The 19540-nt window shown below is 39.8% G+C and overlaps 1 protein-coding gene and 1 long non-coding RNA gene across 2 annotated transcripts; both read left to right on the top strand.

The window, feature by feature from the left end:
• The first annotated feature begins 2331 nt into the window (after positions 1–2331).
• On the top strand, positions 2332–5996 carry LOC130735326 (uncharacterized). The gene is made up of 3 exons (XR_009018394.1): positions 2332–2472; positions 2880–3064; positions 4938–5996. It is a non-coding gene; the product is annotated as an uncharacterized LOC130735326 (long non-coding RNA).
• A 10382-nt stretch (positions 5997–16378) lies between these two features.
• Positions 16379–18870, top strand: LOC130736292 (uncharacterized). Its single transcript, XM_057588132.1, has 4 exons — positions 16379–16486; positions 16584–16592; positions 17241–17907; positions 17960–18870. Exons 1-4 carry the CDS (start codon positions 16379–16381, stop codon positions 18868–18870), a joined length of 1695 nt encoding a protein of 564 aa, XP_057444115.1.
• The last annotated feature ends 670 nt before the right edge of the window (positions 18871–19540 follow it).

Raw genomic sequence — 19540 nt, 5'->3', positions numbered from 1 at the left:
TTCCGAAATGAAACGCTGGTCGAAGGAAAAATAAAGAGAATCTTTAAATTTTCCAAGGATTCGAAATCTCACTTAATACGTTGCTCTAAAGGCGAAATTAGCCTATTCTGGACACGCTCGCCACAAGGCAGGTGTGCAGACAACTCGCACTAATTCCTACAGCGACTACGCAACTTTCCTCAAGCAATTCCTGAACTTTCTTCTTCATTAATCTTTCTCAAACAGCAAACTCTTGTCACGCTTACACTGATTTTACGCGTGAGTCGAAAATTAACTTGTTCTGCAAATCCAGGTCTTATATTTAAGGCAAAGGTGAGGGCTTTTCCGGTCTTGGGTAGAGTCTAGGTTATGTGATGCATGTTTTGGTTTGAATGCATGAAAAGCTTTCTTGTGATGATCTTTTGTCATCTCTCTAATATGTGAAACATTGTATTGATCAAGTAGAGTCCTTTTGAACATGTTTTAGATCCAAGGTTCTATTTTTACCTTCTCTTTAGGGTGATGCCATGATCTTTAAATTCTTAGATGAAATCATGCTATACTTGAAGAATATGTTTGGATCTATGTGATAGTCTATAACATGTGTTTTAGAAGGAGTTATTTGATGATAAATATGTTGAAAAGCTTGCTGGATTTTTCATGTATTGTACGATTAAGCATGATAGCAAGATTTGATGATGCTCTAGATTGGGTGGCCGAAACCCTAGTTTGTTAGGGTTAGGCGCATGTATATTTTGTCTATGGATGCATGTATTGATGTTAGTTGCTGGACTTTGTACTTGATATGTGAAGACGCTTGTTGCCATGATTACTTGATTGAGTTGATGATGCTTGGGCCGAACCCTATTGGATCTTTGGGGTTAGGTGTTGACTATGTTTATTGATGAGAGCTTATTGATCATTTTTCTAATTCTGTGAGAAATGGGACAAAACCCTAAACCTCTTGATGACCATGGTGTGCATGATAACTAATTAAGTTACCTCTATATAATGATATTAGTAACTAAACCTAGAAATGTGAACTTCACTTGCAAATAGTGAATGTGTATGGCTATAGTGCTAGGGTATAGGCTGTGGACCATGAGAACGATGGTGCTGTTAGAGACAAACGGTATACTTGCATACGAGGGAGATTTTGTGGATTGACTGTGTGGTCTCCACGTGATAACCATGATTTAGTCATAGGATAAGGATTGACTGTGTGGTCTCCTTGAGAACTTGTGGATTGACTGTGTGGTCTCCACGTGACTTGGGTTGACTGTGTGGTCCCCTTGTGTTGTTCATCTGCGGATGATCGAGATTGGATCCAAGGTGTTGAGGTGGTTGTGTTAATGGTGAGGATGTTAGTCTAACTGACTCTGAAGTTGCTAACTCTAGAGATGAGTACTTGAGACCGATATTGATCTTATGATTATTGTGTATTTGTTTTATCTGTGATTTATGCATGGGAACCGACCCTCTATTATCTGTTATTTGTTTTGTTCTGGGGGGGGAGGCAGATGACCTTGACAAAGAGTGTGGTGCATTCTTGGGAGCTGATACTCCGTGATGAGCCACTACCGGATGACGACTACACTTCTGATGAAGAGGAAGAAGAGAAAGAGGAAGAGGCCAAGGAATAGGGTTGGGTTGAGAGTCAGTTATTTTCTTTTTGGGTTGAGAGTACCGAGTTTGGGAACCATTGAACCACTACTTTATTTCGTTTGGATATTTTACTTTGATGTAATTTACTTTGATTCCAAACATATATTTCATACTATTTCAGATGGTCATTTGGAAAGTTTTGCGATGTCGACTATTTTCCGCGTTTTAAAAAGGTTAAGTTTCAAGAGTTTCGCAATAAATGAACCTTTGTCACTAATTGAAGGTTAATAATTGAATCGACGAACATTCTTTACTAAAATTAGAATATTTGGTTATTGTGTGACACTCGAGAAATCGGGGCGTTACACTTTTGTGGTAAGTCATTTGGAAGTAAGGAATTTCCTTCCTAACATCAAAGGAATGAGAGTCTACCTTGGACTATAACATAGGGCTGAATGGGAGACAACCCATTGTTTTATTTTTGTTAAAAATGCTTTAGGATAGTTTTTTTCATTTTACAAAGGGAAAAAGAAAAAAAAAAAGCAATTTTGCATTGGGCAGGGCGCTCTGGGCTGGCGCTCAAGCGCCAGCCTGCCTGTAGCATTTGTTTTGCTGGTCACCCAGGGCGCTCAAGCAGGAGCGCCCCTATCTAGCGCTTGAGCGCCCAAACACGCACACACACACATATTTTTTTAGTTTTAAACTCATCTAACTCTTCATTTTCCCACTTTCTAACTTCCCTTTCTCTCTAAAACTGCCTCCCTCTCTACTTATACCCATTTCCTACTCCTCCCATCTCACTTACACACACTTTTGCTCACTCCCCTCTTCTTAAGTTTGCATTCCCTCAAGAGCATTTCACTTGCACCCACTCACTCCAAGTTCAAGGTAAGTTCCATTTTTTCACTTTCTTCCATCTATTTTCATGGGTTTGCAATTGTATGACTCTTGGGGGTTATGGGTGAGTGATTCTAAGCCTGTGCAGGTTGGGATGGGATTGTTTCTGCTTTTCATGGGTGTTTTATGCCAAATTTAGTAATGGGTATGAGGTTTTGTGAGAATTGGGTAGTTAGGTGGTAGTAGTGTTGTTTAGCTTTGTTTTCTACTTGATTCTGGGCAAGTGCTTTGTGGTTGTTCTCTTTTCCTTGCCATTTTCACTAGAAAACTTGATTGGGTGCTCTTAGGGGGTTCAAGTTTTAATTTTTGTACATATTTCTTTTTATCGTTGATTTTTATTTTTGACTAACATGACTAATGGTTTTGTGCGGCTTGTGGTTGTGCTAACTTTTGTGCAGATGCCTGCTAAGAGAGCAAGATATCCCACAAGGGCCGCAGGGTCCTCCTCCACTTCCCATAACTTTGACCGCTCCCGCTTCTTATCGGCAAAGAAGGAGGAATTCTATCAATCCGTCCTAGCACACAAGGGGTGTGTGAAGGAGCGAGGAGTATTCTTAGGAATGGAAGGAGAGACCCCCTCGATGTAAGGCCCTAAACTCATTTTGTATTATTCAAGTGAAAAATTGAATAAAAATGAAAGTTTTAACAAGGTTTGAGTTTTGACAGATTCTGGCTGTCACCTTGTGTGAATTTGTAAAGGGTCTTAACGACCTCATTTGGGAACATGTCCTTCATGAGAGTTGTAACCCTTTAAGTTAAGAAAATTCTTGAAGTGGAAATAGGTGATGCCGACCTCTGTAGCTCGAGATATTCGCGTTTTAGTGACCGTGGTTCTGGCTGTACAGTGTCAGCGAATTAATCGAATTGTTTTTCTTTTAATTCCGAGTTTGCTTGTAAATTTACTAAAAAGGGTTTAGGTTTTAAGTAGGTTCAGACCTGATTAAGTGTGTGATTAGTGGGTCAAGGTAGATATGGGTTTGGGCTTAAGTGAAAAGAAAGAAAACAACCCTAACCCATGGGTTGTGGTCCGCGGGTTGCATGGGGTATTAAGGGGGAAAACCCTTATTTTTCCTTCACACTCAGAAACACAATTGCACCCACACCATATTCACGTAATACACTGAGGGAAAAAGAGAGAGAAGACGAGTGAGAGAAGGAGGAGTCGCCGCCCCTAGCCCCATCACCGCCGTCGAGTGCCGCGCGTAGGAGGGAGAGTTCGCGAGAGAGAGTGAGACCGCGAGGGAGGAAGAAGAAAGAAAGGGACTTGGACAGCAAGGGACTGAAGTAGTTCTGAACCTGCATTCTTTTCCCTTTTCAGAACAAGGATTCAAGGTAAGGGTTGGTTCTTAGGAAAAGGGTAGAGTTAGGGCTTTACCATGATTGTTTTGTGATGTTGTGATTCTTGGCATGCTTTTATGAAATCTTGTTGAGTGTTGTTGGTTCTGGAAATTAAAGCATGTTATGAGACACATGTTATCTGGATTTTGTTGTTGGAACATAGTTTAAAACCTTGTGCTTAATTGGTTTATAAATTAATTTAGAGGCGGAAGTTCTCTGCCAGTTTTTTGTACTGGACTGCGGACTTCAGGGCCTATTATCACTCGTTTCTGGATCTCGAATGAAACAGTGTTTAACTAGAGAGTTGTATATCTTTAAAATAGCTTTCCAAAAAGGTATCATACGTGAATTTTGGTTAAAAGATGCATTCTGTAGACCAGTTTCAATGAATATTGTTACTGCTGTCAAAAGCTAAGTTGCGAAAATGTTTGAAGTTTTTGTTTAGGAACATGTGATTAGGAGATGCTATGAATTGTATGTGAATAAGCTTGTGAATATGTTCATGATTGTCTATATGTTAAGCATGATCTTACTTGTGAAGTTTTTGGAAGGTCGCTCATCCAGTTGTAATCCCTTCTATTGTGTCTTGTATGTTGTCGTTTATTTCTAATTCGCCGTTGACATAAGACTCTAGGACTGACTTTAGAGCCTTAAATACAAAGAGAATGAGACTTAACTCGCTTGCAAGTAAATGTGAATAATCGGTCATAGGTCTAGTGTAGACTATGGTCCATGAGAACGATGGTGCCGTTAGAGAAAAACGGTAGCTTGCACGCGAGGGAGATTTGTGGATCAGTGGATCCTCATGAATTGGGTGACTGCGGTCACTGTAAGAATTGTGATTTGTGGATCATTGCGTATCCATGTGATTGTACATCTACGGATGTATGTGATTGGCCAAGGAGTTTGGGTGGGTTGTGTGATGTGAGGAAACTTTAGTCTAACTGCGAGTAGGTTACTAACTCAATTAGTGCTATTAATACAAGAGAAGTTATGACATGTGGTTATGTTCATATGATGAAAGTTTATATGAGATGTGATTATGTTTATGCATGATTTGTCGTGGAACCTGACCCTTGCACTACTTGTTTATGTGTTTATTTGGGGGGGAGGGGTAGATGGTCGTGAAGATAACGGCGACGACTCATTCTTGGGAGCTGATACTACGTGACGAGCCACTACCAGATGATGACTACACTTCTGATGAAGAGGAAGAAGATAAAGAGGAAGGGGCCAAGGATATGGTTGGGTTGAGAGACATCCATTTTTCCTTTTGGGTTGAGAGTACCGAATTTTGGAAGTATTGAACCATTACTTTATTTTAGTTGGGATAGTTTAACTTGATGTAATTTACTTTGAAGTTTTCTTTCGGATATTTATTTCATACTCTTGTCAATGATTAATAAAGTTTGAGGTGTACGTTGATGATTATTTCCGCAAGTTTGAAATGGTTAAGTTTATAGAGTTTTCGTAAAATGAACCTTTGTCATTTAATTCAAGATTAATAATTGAATCGACGAAAATTCTTTACGAAAACTACGTTATTTGGTTACTGTGTGACACTCAAGTAATCGGGGCGTGATGTCCTGGTTTAGAGGTGATGTCATTGACTATGGAGCGGAGAGGAAGCCATTTTCCCATGGAGGAATTCCAGGTCCTATGACTTGCTTTCAGATCGCTCTTCTGAGTTCTTGAGGGATCTGGAAGTGGTGGTGGTTAGGCCCGGGAAACATTGGGAGAAGCATGACAGGGGGCACATCACCTACTTACTAAGGCAAAACATGACACCGCTGGCTCGTGTGTGGGCTGAATTTCTGCAGGACTCATTGTTTCCTAGCTCCCACAAATCGGAAGTGAGAGCGGTGGTCCTAATTGCAATCTATTGCATCATTAGGGGCCACCCAATGGACGTGGCAAAAATTATTCTTGAGAAGATTTACTCACACTACAATGTGAGTAAGGAGAAGCCGCATCCCATCTTTCCTCACTTGATTAGTGCTTTGATCCATGATATCAAGGAGAAGGCTAGGAGACCCACTTTTGCTGTGCAGCAGAGGTTGTTGGTTTCCCCCATTCTGAGCAAGGATCGGGTGAACCAACTCTTTCAAGAGTGGATGTCTAGGATGCCTCAAGAGGATGAGGAAGAAGAGGATCCTGTGGAGCCAGCGGAAGAAGAGGAAGAAGAAGAGGAGGTAAATGAAGTTGTGAATGAGGTTGTTACTCCACCTCATGCTGACCCTTCACCGGCTTGGATGGAGACCGCTTTCGGGCGGATGTTCATGAGACAAGATCGCCTTCACAGGGATCTTGATCTCCATTGGAGGGGAGGAAGCACCTCAGATCCTAGGTACCATGGCCCAATGGACTTCAACACATTGGAGCAAGGAATGATTGACTTGAGCATAATGCATGACGCCGGTGTTCATCCGGATTATGGTGATGGAAGGGGTGACCATTACCCCATGGAGTGATTGTGATGAGGTACCTCTATGCTTAGTTTAGGTCATGCATCTTGAGCATATCTTCCATTTATAGATTTTGTTTTCATTTTATCATGCATTGTTTAGTTAGCTTTTAATTTTTGTTCTTGGGTCTTGTACTTCCCTATACTCACATGTCTTTTGTGCCCGCAAGTTGTTCTCTTACTTTTGTCGGTTTTGAAAAATTGTTTCTTTTTGGATACTCAAGTTGTTTTGGGGATGAGTGATTGTATGTTTGGGGAAGAGAGGAGGAGACTTCGGTCTTCCGAGTGTTTCTTTAGAAAGGAGTTGGTATGAGTCCATTAAGGGTCTATCTTTGACCCTTCACCATAAAATTTCCCTGGAGGATCCTGACTCATTTGCGATTCTTGGTTCTGTGTTGATTTCACTCATAGCATGCTTAGTGATTCTTGCTTCATTCTTGAGACTTATAGGATTTCTTGAGATTCTGAATTTGTTGGTTGAACATTATCCTTAGTTGCCCCATTTGAGCTTTATTGGAGAATTTGTTGTAGCCAAATGATTGGGGTGGATATTTGGTTGGATTATTGGGGAGTGTTGGTCCTTGATTTGTTGTTATGGAGCTGAATAAGTTGCAAAAAATTAGTCTCTTGCCCCAAGTAAAAAAATTGTTGAAAAAAAGAAAAAGAAAGAACTCCTAAACAAATGTAGGAGTTGGAAAAGAAAAGAAAAAAGTTGAAAAAAGAGGGTCAAGAGACTTGTGCAGAAAAGTTTAATTGTTGAAAGCTCCGGGGGTACTAAGTCGGGACCACACTCATTGTGCTTTGAAGCCTAGATTTCCTTAGGAACCACCCACCATCAAGGTTAACCAAGCCAACGTTTCAACCTTTTGAAAGTCTCTTTGAATTTTGCATGTTTGATCTTTGTTGCTATTTTGTGAATGACACCCTGAACCTATGAACTCGCTTGTATGCTCTGTGCACTAGATTTATATCTCATCCTAGGATTTTTAGTTCTATATGCTTTCCATGAATGGGCTCAATATTCTTCTCTTTTCGAAAAGTTGCATGAAGTAGGTTGTTGGATCTTTCCTCTTGGAACCAGCTATAATTACTTTGTCCCCCAGTTTTGTGTTGGGTATCCTTAGTTAGGCACTTGTTTAGGGAGCATTTCTTGCGCTTGTGGGCAAGCGAGTGTTTTCTACGCTCGAGGGCGAGCTGTCGTTGAGTATAGTGGTGTGATGACCCTATTTTCGTAGTGTATTTAGGGTCATTTCTTTGAGTGTTTTGAGTCTTTTTCTTTGTCTCATGTGGTGTTTGATGCATTCTCATGCATTTTGATATTTATTTGAGTTTGAGTTTAGTTTTAGTAATTTTATGGTTGTATGAGGGTTCTTTTTGCATTTTTATAGAGTTTAGGACTTGCATGTGTTTTGTCATGGTTTTGTGAGGACTAAGGTGATTAAAAAGCCTTTGAATTTCTTGATTTTACTACTTGTCTTGGTTCTTTAGTGCTGCAGCAGGTTACTCTTGAAGAAAGAAGGCCAAAAGGGTGAAGAATTGATGAGAACATTCAAAGGGGGGTTACAAAAAGCTGAAAAGTCACCAGAAGCGTGTGTCTGGCGCTCAAGCGCCCTTGCCTGGCGCCTGAGCGCCAGCTGGCCAGAAGGGAATGTTTTGTTTCTGCTTCATGGGCGCTCAAGCGCCCCAGATAAATGCTTGAGCGCCCTGGCCATTTTGTTCAGAACTTCTGATTTTTACTTAGATTTTTACCAAGTATTGAAGCTTAGGAAGTGCTTTTGGGGCTTTTGAGATGCTTCCACCTTGTATTTTCCAGGTTTTCTTTACATTTTGTGTATGGATTCACTAGGCATGAGTGGCTAGTACTCTCTTTTGCTTTGGGTTCAATGTGATTTCATGAATTTCTAGTCTTAAATCCTATCCCTATGCTCTTGTTCTTGAATCTACTTTGTATTTCAATTCTATAATGCATGATTAGCTTGGGTGCACCTTTGCTATAGGCTAAATTACAATCATATCGGAAGATTGTTGTGGTTTAGGGACTTGGGTTGAAATTGATCTCTCTATGCTTGCTTCTAGGAATAGAGTGGGGGATTGGTTTTGTTGGCCTGAAAATTGCATGCTTTTAATCCTCATATAAATGACTAGGTACACAAGGAATTGGGCTTAGCTTTTAGTATGGGAGAATTGCTCATTTGAGGAATCAATGAGTGAGAGGCTATAACAACAAGGGGTTGATTCAAGGTTTCAATTCCATAGGGTAGGTTGACTAGGGAGGATTGGATGAACATTAACCCAGAGCATCTTTATCAATTGATATTTTCATCTCTTTACCATTGCTAATTTTGCAAACACTTGTTACAAACAAACAAATCCAAAATCTGAATTTTACTTGCTTTCAAAACTCACTAGTTTCAAGCTTAAACCATAATTCTCACTCACGGTCCCTGTGGATTCAATATTTAAAACCCGAAGATATCTGTACACTTGCAGATTCACCAACAGTTAACAGCTTAGGTGGCTCTATTTTTGCATAGTCATTGTTTCCACGTGGCTTTTATTATTTTTTATCATTACACATGGATTAATTAACGAAAATTAAACATTTCCTAATTCTAATTACCCCTAATCCTTAATCACAAGAGTCCAAGATCTTTCGTCCATGAAAATCCAAAGAGGTGTCTCCTTTTGCTGAGAACCCAAAAGGATCTGACCAGCTTCTTCACTTGCCGCAATAACCAGTGAAGCTTGAAGCTTGAAATCTGGTTTCAGATCTGATTGTGGGAGAAACGAACATGAATCTAAGATGCGTTCTCTCATCTCTCTCACGTTCTCGTTCTGATATGAAGGTTGTTCAATTGTTCTTGGAGTTTTGGGGCTGTGGTGGTTGCCAGATCTGGTATGGTGCATGTATTGGTGAAGTACAGAAACTCCGTCCCCGCGAGCACCGCATCCTAGAAATTTGCGAACATTTAGGTTTCTGGGTGAGTAGATCCCGTCCTACACTCTATGATTTGATGGGTTGTGGTGATGGTGGTGGTTAATATTGAACTTTAGGAGAAGGTGGTGGTGGTTTATGTATGTGTAGGATAGGAAAGAAAAGAGGATTTGAAGGTGGAACAGGTTTCTTCTCAGATCTTCCATTTTTTCTCTCAATTTCCTTCTCACCTTCTTCCCGGGAACAAAGTTTCTGGTTGCGTTTTGGGTTGAAACATGTTCTTGTGATGTAATTTCCCTAGAATACCCATTGAGCTTAGTAATCCACCAGTTTTGGGTTGTGGCTTGAGCGGTGGGATGGCGGCAGTGGTGGTTGGGTGAGATTGTGAGAGGATGGAGATGATGATCTACTTAGATCATCAGCATTCCCTCGTTGCGTGAATTAGGGATGATGAATATTGGGTTATGAAGTTGGTTGGTTTAGTGGTGTGGGTTTGCGTAAGAAAAGAGGAAAGTGGGAATAATTTGGTGGAAAATTATTTAGTAAAGTAATAATTAGTCAAAAACACGTTTTCTTGGATTCCCTGCAAAAGTTTGTATTAGTGAGAGAGAGTGAAGGTTGGTCATGAGGGGAAAATGGTTTAGTGGAGTTAAAATTTTAAAATGATGGAGTGTTTGTCAGGTTTTTGTCCCAGAAAATAATTAGAGATGAAGAAGATGGAGAGGGTGAAGGTGAAGGTGGGTTGTGTTTTGTGGCTTTGAACTTAGGGATTGGTTTTTAATTTTTTGGATTTTTCTGGATTTTAAGTTGAAGATGATGATGAAGATGATGAAGATGTTAGAAGAAGATGAAGAATGTTCTGGTTTTTTATTTTTTATTAATTTTTTTCTTTTCGAATTTTAATTTTTGAGTATTTAATAAGTTGTGGAATTAAGAAAAAGACTAGGATATATAAAAATCCACGTGGACATGATGACTGTGCAAAACCAGAGCTACATAGGCTGGTAACATGAGTAGGAACCAAATTCCAGGGATCCGGAATCAGAATATTTTTTTTCAGGGACTTATTTTCGTACGGTGTACAATTCTAGGGACCTCCAGAGTATTTAAGCCATTATTTTATAAAGCTCAGAATCTAGACGCTTCTAATGTTTTATTAAGTCTTAGATTCAGGGGGAGATTAGCTCAGAATCAAGCTCAAGTCTTGGATTCAGAAGGAGCTGAATAAACTATACACATCAGGATAAGATCTTTCTAATCCTTAAACTCTGATCTGTGTTAGTTTTTATTCATCAAAATATATAGTTTTGTCATTATCAAAAAGGGGGAGATTGTAAGACCAAGATTTGGTTTTGTGTACACCTCTAGGTTTTGATAATAACATGCATATATTTTGAGTATGAATGACTTTTGTACTCTAACGTTTGTCTTTTGTGTATTTGACAAACAGGTTCTGATTCCGATTGAAAGGGGTTTTTCATCAGAAGTCAAAGGCCAAAGTGTTGACCACCAAACCGCTTCTGCACTCACTACGTTCAAATGAACGGTAGTTTACTGCTAAATATGTTATGAAGATTAAAGCTCTGATGTGGGCTTTGAAGAATCAAGTGCTAAAGACTTTGAAGACTAGAAGTTCTAAAGTGAACAGTCAAAGACTCTGAAGACTTGAAGATTCTGAAAACCCACGAAAGCTGGTTCTGAAGACCAAGTGCTTCTATTCTGAAGACCAGATGTTCTGAAGGGAACAGTCTAGAAGTTGAAGACTTGATGTTCTTGGATCCAAGCATCCTCGTGACTATGACTAGAAACTACACAAGTTCACAATTGAAGTGCGCCTCAGTAGATCAGAAGTCAACTGTACATGACAAAAGATCAGTATCAAATAGTACAATTGCATTGTACTATTTTGACCAGTCTACCTACGAGGATCAACCTCGTATGTTCTGAAATTTTCAGAAGTACCTCCAACGGATAGATTCTCTCAACGGAAAAATCACTTTGTTCTTGAAGTATTTAAAGGCTGAAGAAAGGAAGAAAAAAACTAAGACATTGCATTGCAATACAACCTTTATTCAAGAGATAAACTATTTGTTGTTACTTTGTTGTCTTGCATTTTGTCAAAAACAACCGGATGTCGAAGCTGATGCCGTGGCATCTGCCTTTGTGATGCTAGGACATCAGTCCTCTGTTTGGAATGTTACTTGTGGGCCCTTGTAGAGTTTATGAAGATATATTTTTGTAGTTACTTGAGGAACAAGTAGCTGTACCGGAAGGGTTTGATTTGTGGGTTGTTATTTGTTGAAACAATCTTTGATACAAGATTGAGTTTCTATCTTCACGTTTGAATTTTGCAACAATATCTTGGAGATTCAGTTTTGATTTGTTGCTGCAATCTGTTACTTCAGCCAAGCAAACCCTATTGCCCAAGCCACCGCTGCTGAAGAATATAAAAGAACAAAGTCTAAAGCTTGAAGACCACCGATGCTAATAGAGAGATCAAGTGTTTTAGGATTGTTATTGTTCTTTGTTCTTTGTTGCTTGTGATCATACCTTGCTCACTGATTCTATAAAGCAAGGTTATGATCTGTGTTGGTTGCATCTGCAAACTCTGATTGTTGATTGTTTGTTACCAATCATTGTGGCAGTGATTGAGAGAAAGTGAGAGGGGCTCTCATACTTAGGTTGAGGTTCTAAGTAGAAATACACTGGGTAGATTAGGAAGTTAACTATGAACTGTTTTGTTCATGAGTGTCTGTAATTCCTGAATCTTGAGATAGTGGATTTCCTTTCTTTAGGTGAAAACCCTCCAGACGTAGGTGAAGTTTTCACTGAACTGGGTTACCAATTCTTGTGTCTTGTTTACTTGTATTTTTATTTATTGCTGTTACTGTTAGTCAATTATTGAACCTGTTGTCCCAGCATCGTGTAGGACATCTCTGTCCTGTGAAAGAACCAAAATTTCAATTGGTATCAGAGTAGGAACCCTGTTCTGTTTGGGTGAGCTCTAGGGAATCTAATTCAATTCTCATGGATAACAAGGAGGGAAGATCAGTCAATAGGCCACCTATTCTGGATGGTACTAACTATGACTACTGGAAGGTTCACATGACAGCCTTTCTCAAGTTAATTGACAACAAGACTTGGAAAGCTATTGTTAAGGGTTGGAAGCACCCCACCAAGGCACAAACTGAAGGAACTTCAACTGTTGCTGCTGAGAAACCTGAGGAAGAATGGACTAAGGAAGAAGATGAAGCTGCTCTGGGGAATTCTAAAGCACTGAATGCTATTTTCAATGGAGTTGACAAGAATATGTTCAGGCTAATTAACACTTGTACTGTGGCCAAGGATGCCTGGGAGATACTGAAGACTGCTCATGAAGGAACTACTAGAGTGAGAATGTCAAGACTTCATATGCTTACTACTCAGTTTTAAAATCTGATGATGACTGAAGAAGAAACCATCTCTGAATTCCACATGCGTGTTCGTGACTTTTCCAATGCTTGTTTTGCTCTTGGAGAACCTATGTCAGATGAAAAGCTTGTAAGGAAAATCTTGAGGTCTCTACCAAAGAAATTTGCTATGAAAGTTACTGCGATTGAGGAGGATCAAGATATTGAGCACACTTTTGAGTTGAAACTTGGTGACAAGTCTGAAAAGAAACATAAGAGTATTACTTTTGTATCTAACACAGATGAGGGTGATGATGAAGGCTGTGAGGGTGAAAACCTTTATGAAGCTCTGGCTATGCTAGCAAAAAAATTTAACAGAGCATTGAGAAAGCTTGACAACCGAACCAGGCCTAATGTCCAGGACATGAAGTTCGACAACAAACCCAAGTTTTCTAATTCTCAGAGGAGGACCAAGGAAGAAGAAAGATCTTGTCAGAGTAAAGGAGTGCAGTGTCATGAGTGTTAAGGTTATGGTCATATTAGATCTGAATGTGCTACTTATCTGAAAAAGCAAAAGAAATGGATGATGGTCACTTGGTCAGATGAAGACACTGAAGATGAGGAGGAGATTTCTGCCAACAAGGTAAATGCCTTCTCTGGAACAGTTTGTGATACAGATACAAGTGATGAAGATATTTCAGATGAGGAACTTGGTGAGACTTATAAGCTGTTGCATATCAAATGGGAGGAAGCCTGTAAACTTGTAAGAGAACAGGAAAGTGAGATAGAACAACTCTCCACTCAGAATGAAAGATTGAAAGAACTCAGTGCTAAGCTAAAAGAAGATTGTGATAAGTGGAAATCCAAACTTAAAAATGTTGACACTGTGGAAAAGGAAAAACTGATGTTAGTCAATACATATTTACAAGAGGAAATAGCAATTCTAAAAAGCAAGCTTGAAGCCACTCGCAAATCACTCCGAATGTTGAATAGTGGTTCTGACATGTTAGATGAGATTCTGAAAGAAACAAGTAAGCAGGGAAGAAGCTTGAAGGGAATTGGATTTGACTATGGGATTGCAAACAAGAAAGATCAGAAGGGGTCAAAGAATTTTGTTGCTGCAGTAGAACAATCTGAATTCAAGAAACCTGCTAATTATCAGATGTCAAGACCGATGCCTCGACATGTGCCTCGTCATGAGAGTTCTCAAGCTAAGAGTATCAAAATAGCACCTTGGAAGTACCATTACTGTGGAAGGAATTGACATATAAAACCCTACTGTTTCAAATTAAATGGCTATCCTCAAGCTTATGATAGGTCTAATAACTCAAAGGTCACACAGATGAAGAAGGAATGGAAGCCCAAGAGTGAAATTACTTGTTTGGTTGCCTACACGTCTTTCAGAGCCTCTGCAATTGAAGACTGTTACTTTGATAATGCTTGCTCAAAGCATATGACAGGAAATAAAGGATATCTGAAGGATCTCAGAAGTCATTCTAGCAACTATGTCACATTTGGAGATGGAGCTAAAAGAAAAATTAAAGGGGTAGGAAAACTGGTTAATGTTGGATCCCCATATTTGAATAATGTGCTTCTGGTTAATGGCCTAACTGCTAATCTAATTAGCATAAGCCAACTCTGTGATCAAGGGCTTGAAGTGAAATTCAACAGAGCAGGTTGTATTGTAACTACAGAAGATGCCAAAGTCTTTATGAGAGGAGTCAGATCGAAAGATAATTGCTATATGTGGACACCTCAAGAGATAGCTCAAGTCTTTAGATGCTTGTTAACAAAGGAGGATGAGCTAAATTTATGGCACCAAAAACTGGGTCATCTCAATTTAAAGAGTATGCAGAAGATAGTTGCTGAAGAAGCCATAAGAGATTTGCCTAGACTGAGGATAAGTGAAGGAAAGCTGTGTGGAGATTGCAAGATTGGAAAACAAACCAAGGTATCTCATACAAAACTTCAGCATTAGACCACAACAAAGGTACTGGAACTACTGCACATGGACCTCATGGGACCAATGTAGGTTGAAAGCTTGGGAGGTAAAAGATATGTGTTTGTTTGTGTTGATGATTTTTCCAGGTACACTTGGATAAAATTCTTGAGAGAAAAGTCAGAAACTTTTTATATCTTCATGAACTTGTGTCTGAGGCTTCAGAATGAAAAGAGCTCTGTGATTGTAAGGATCAGAAGTGATCATGGAAGGGAGTTTGAGAATTCTAAATTCTCTGAGTTTTGTGAATCAGAAGGAATCAATCATGAGTTTTCAGCACCCATCACACCACAACAGAATGGAATTGTTGAGAGAAAGAATAGAACTCTTCAGGAGTCAGCCAGGGTCATGTTGCATGCAAAGAAGATTCCTCTTAAGTTCTGGGCTGAGGCTTTGAATACTGCATTCTACATTCACAACAGAGTCACCATTAGAGTTGGAACTTCCTCTACTCAGTATGAAATATGGAAAGGTAGGAAACCTACAGTAAAACACTTTCATATATTTGGAAGCAAATGCTATATTCTTGCTGATCGAGAACCAAGAAGAAAGTTAGATCCAAAGAGTGATGAAGGGATATTTATGGGATACTCAACAAATAGCAAAGCCTATAGAGTATTCAATTCTCGCACAAAAACCATGATGGAGTCACTAAATGTGAGTGTTGATGATGAGCCTAGTGCAAGCAAGGAATCCAATCTCAGTGAAGGTGAAGATGGTGCAGATGTTCTAGCAGAGCTCCAACAACCAACCTCGACAATGAGTCTGATACAAGCACAGATGAACATGAAGACAAGCTGTCTACACAGAATAAAGCCCCATCCATCAGGATTCAAAAGATCCATCCTCAAGAAAATATTATTGGTGAGCTTTAGGAGGGAGTAACAACCAGATCCAGAAGCCTTATTGCTCATGGATGCTACATCTCAAAGATAGAACCTAGCAATGTCAAAGAAGCTCTTACTGATGAATACTGGATAAATGCTATGCAAGAAGAGCTTGATCAGTTCACAAGGAATGAAGTTTGGAATCTGGTACCAAGACCTGAGGGAGTAAACATCATTGGCACAAAATGGATTTTCAGAAACAAGTATGATGAAAATGGAATTGTCACCAGAAACAAAGCAAGACTGGTTGCTCATGGGTATACTCAGATAGAGGGAATTGACTTTGATGAAACCTTTGCACCAGTAGCAAGACTGGAGTTTATAAGATTGTTGCTGGGAGTTGCATGTCTTCTAAAGTTCAGACTCTACCAGATGGATGTCAAGAGTGCATTTCTGAATGGTTACCTAAATGAAGAAGTATATGTAGAGCAACCTACAGGGTTCATAGATCCTCATCATCCAGACTATGTATACAGATTAAGGAAAGCACTGTATGGATTGAAGCAAGCTCCCAGAGCTTGGTATGAGAGACTTACTGACAAAGACCTTATTTGTTAAGAATGACAAAGGAAAGCTCATGATAGCACAAATCTATGTGGATGACATAGTCTTTGGAGGAATATCAAACACGATGGTGGAGCATTTCGTTCAACAAATGAAATCTGAGTTTGAAATGAGCTTAGTTGGTGAGTTGAGTTATTTTCTAGGTCTACAAGTGAAGGAAATGGAGGATTCCATGTTCATCTCACAGAGCAAATATGCCAAGGGCTTGGTCAAGAAGTTTGGTTTAGAGAAGTCAGGTCATAAAAGAACTCTAGCTGCAACTCATGTTAAATTAACCAAGGATGAATAGGGCAAGATGTTGATCAAAGTATCTATAGAAGCATGATAGGAAGCTTGTTGTATCTTACTGCTAGTAGACCTGATATCACTTTTGATGTTGGTGTGTGTGCTAGATACCAAGCTGCTCCTAAAGCAAGTCATCTACTGCAAGTAAAGAGAATCATAAAGTACATCAATGCTACAAGTGATTATTGTATTCTCTATACTCATGATAAAAACTTTTCTTTAGTTGGATATTGTGATGCAGATTGGGCAGGTAGTGCAGATGACAGAAAAAGCACATCAGGAGGTTGTTTCTTTTTAGGAAATAATCTAATCTCGTGGTTAAGTAAGAAGCAAAACTGTGTTTCTTTATCAACCGCAAAAGCAGAGTATATTGCTGCTGGAAGTAGTTGCACACAACTCATGTGGATGAAGCAAATGCTCAAGGAGTATGTTGTTGAACAGGATGTCATGACATTGTATTGTGACAATCTCAGTGCAATCAATATTTCCAAAAATCCTATTCAACACAGCAGGACCAAGCACATTGACATAGGACATCATTTTATCAGGGAATTAGTGGAGGATAAAATTGTCACTTTGGAGCATGTTACAACTGAGAAGCAATTGGCTGACATATTTACAAAGCCCCTTGATGCAAGCACTTTGATAAATTAAGAGGAAATCTTGGGATTTGCCTCTTTGAAGGAGCATAGCAATTAACGTTCCTAAAGGTGTTAACGGCTAGTTTTATTTTTCTCATCATTAACTGTCGTTGTGACGTCAGAAGAGAGAAGGTTGCTTCTTTCTCAACTGCTATATAACCTCCGTTAACTAGCAAATTGCCTCTCTTCAACTGATTGTACTTCTTAGTTTTAACCTCTTTTATTCTCAATTTCTCATCAATTTTCTGTGTTCAAAGTGTTGTGTCACATCAATCATCATGTCTGAAGCATCAAGGAAGCACGACTCTGTCAAGGCCAAGGTTGAAAGAACTCCACTTGGTGTGAAATGCATGGGTCTTAAGAGTGGTTCATCAGATTCCAAGAAGAAGTTTGTGAAGAAGACGACCAAGATTCTGTCAAGAAAGGTGTATCAATCTCAGGCTCGTGATAAGGCTCCCTCAAATGCTCCTATTATTGAGGATGTCACAGATGAAGAAGAGCTTTCTGCTAAAAACTCTCCCATGGATTCCAATCAAGATGTTGTGCCCGATGTTAGGGCTTCTGTACCTGAAGATGTTCCTAATCCAGAAACTTCTGGGAAGGAATCCACTACTCGTGAAGATTCAAGTGTACCCACTCATTCTGATGGCTCTTCTTCTCCTTTGAAACAGGATGAACCAGTGCATGTGACCATTGATGATTCTCAGTCCAAGGAATCAAGCCAGGCTCTTGCCTCTGTTGAGAACATCTCTGATGATGACTCAGATGATGTTCCTTTAACTGCTTCTCTGCCTAATAGTGTTGCTGCTAGGATCAAGAGAAAAAGAAGGGTTCATGATGTTGAAGAATCTCCTGCTCCAAAGAAGAAGACCAAGTCCACTCCAACAACTTCCAAGTCTAAGCAGAAAGATGTGAAGGGAAAAGGTAAGCAACAGGAAGTAAAATCCAAGAGTGTCAAGAAAAAAAAAGGTTCCAGTTGCTGCTGAGAAATCTGGGTCAGATGTTGAGGGGGATGTCGAGGACATCTTGCCTTCTGAGAAGAAGAAGTATGCAGGAAAACGCATTCCTCAGAATGTCCCTGCTGTTCCTATTGACAATGTGTCCTTGCATGCTGAAGGTTATGTTCAGAAGTGGAAGTATGTGTGTCAACGCAGAGTTGCCAAGGAAAGGGAAGTTGGCACTGATGTACTTGAGTGCAAGGAAGTGGTTGCACTTATTGAAAAGGCTGGACTGATGAAGACCATTCTCAAGGTGGGAAGGTGTTATGAAAAACTGGTGAGGGAATTTCTGGTGAATCTGTCTGTGGAAGTGGGACTTCCTGAAAGTATTGAGTTTACGAAGGTGCTTGTCAGGGCCAAATGTGTTGAATTCTCTCCTGCTGTGATCAAAAAAGCACTTGGTAGAAGTGTTGTTGAGTTTGTTGATGAGGAGTTGTCCTTGGATGTGATTGCCAAGGAGATTACTGATGTCCAAGTCAAGAAGTGGCCCATCAAGAAGTTGCTGTCTACAGGAACTCTAAGTGTGAAGTATGCCATCCTTAACAGGATTGGGGCTGTGAATTGGGTTCCTACCCAACATACTTTTGGAGTTTCTACTGCTCTTGCCAGATTGATCTACAAAATTGGCACTTCTACTAATTTTGATTTTGGGTCTTTTGTGTTTGAACAGACTCTGAAGCATGCTGACACTTGTGCTGTGAAGTTGCCCATATCATTTCTATCTCTTCTTACAGAGATTATTCTTCAACAGCATCCTCAGATCATCAGGGCTAATGAGGTTCCGTTGCCAAAGGGTGTTCCTATTACCCTGGACCAGCGATTGTTTATGGAGCCACATGTCATAGACATTGCTGTGCCATTTAGCAGGACTTCTGCCCAGCTCCTGTGAGTGAATCCAATACTCAGGCTATTATTGCTGAATTAATGGATGTTTCTAAGACTCTACAGGAGACTATTAGGATCAGCACTGCAAGGAAGCTAAAGGTTGATGCCTTGCTTCTCAAGCTTCAAGAGGAAGAAGGTCAAGAGGGTGAGCCAAGTGGTGGTGCTGCTGCTCATCAGGATGCCAGCACTAAAGAAGTGGGAGAATCTGAAGAGAATATAGAAGACACTGAAGGCGACTCCAGTTCTGAAGATTAGTTTGTGGTTCTTGTTTTTCTTTTGGCTGTAGTTTGTGTACCCTTTGCCAAATTTTTGTTAAAAAGGGGGAGTAGATCTATGTAGCTGTGCAAACTATGTGTTTTGTTGTGTTGATGGCTTTGATCTGTAATAATTTGAAGACAAGTTCAAGACAGAGGCATGTAATCGACTGGTTGTTTAGCTATTGTTGTCTCTTTATGCATTTGGTGATTAGCTTTTGTTCAAATTGCTTCTGGTTTTTTGGTTTGCACTTGTTGGATAGTTAGTACGTTTCTGCTGCCATGTTCTTTGTTCCAATTATGCTTTATGGAGTGTGCTGGTTGTTAGTTAGATGCATCATTTGAGGGGGAGTCTGCTACTTAGGGGGAGCTTTGGTTCGCTTTGTTTACTCTCTCTTTTCATTAAGTTGTTTTAGACAA

Source organism: Lotus japonicus, chromosome 2, assembly GCF_012489685.1.
Source record: "Lotus japonicus ecotype B-129 chromosome 2, LjGifu_v1.2".
Classification (NCBI taxonomy): domain Eukaryota; kingdom Viridiplantae; phylum Streptophyta; class Magnoliopsida; order Fabales; family Fabaceae; genus Lotus; species Lotus japonicus.
Note: the sequence above shows the minus strand (reverse complement) of the source record. Positions and strands in the feature narration are given on the sequence as shown.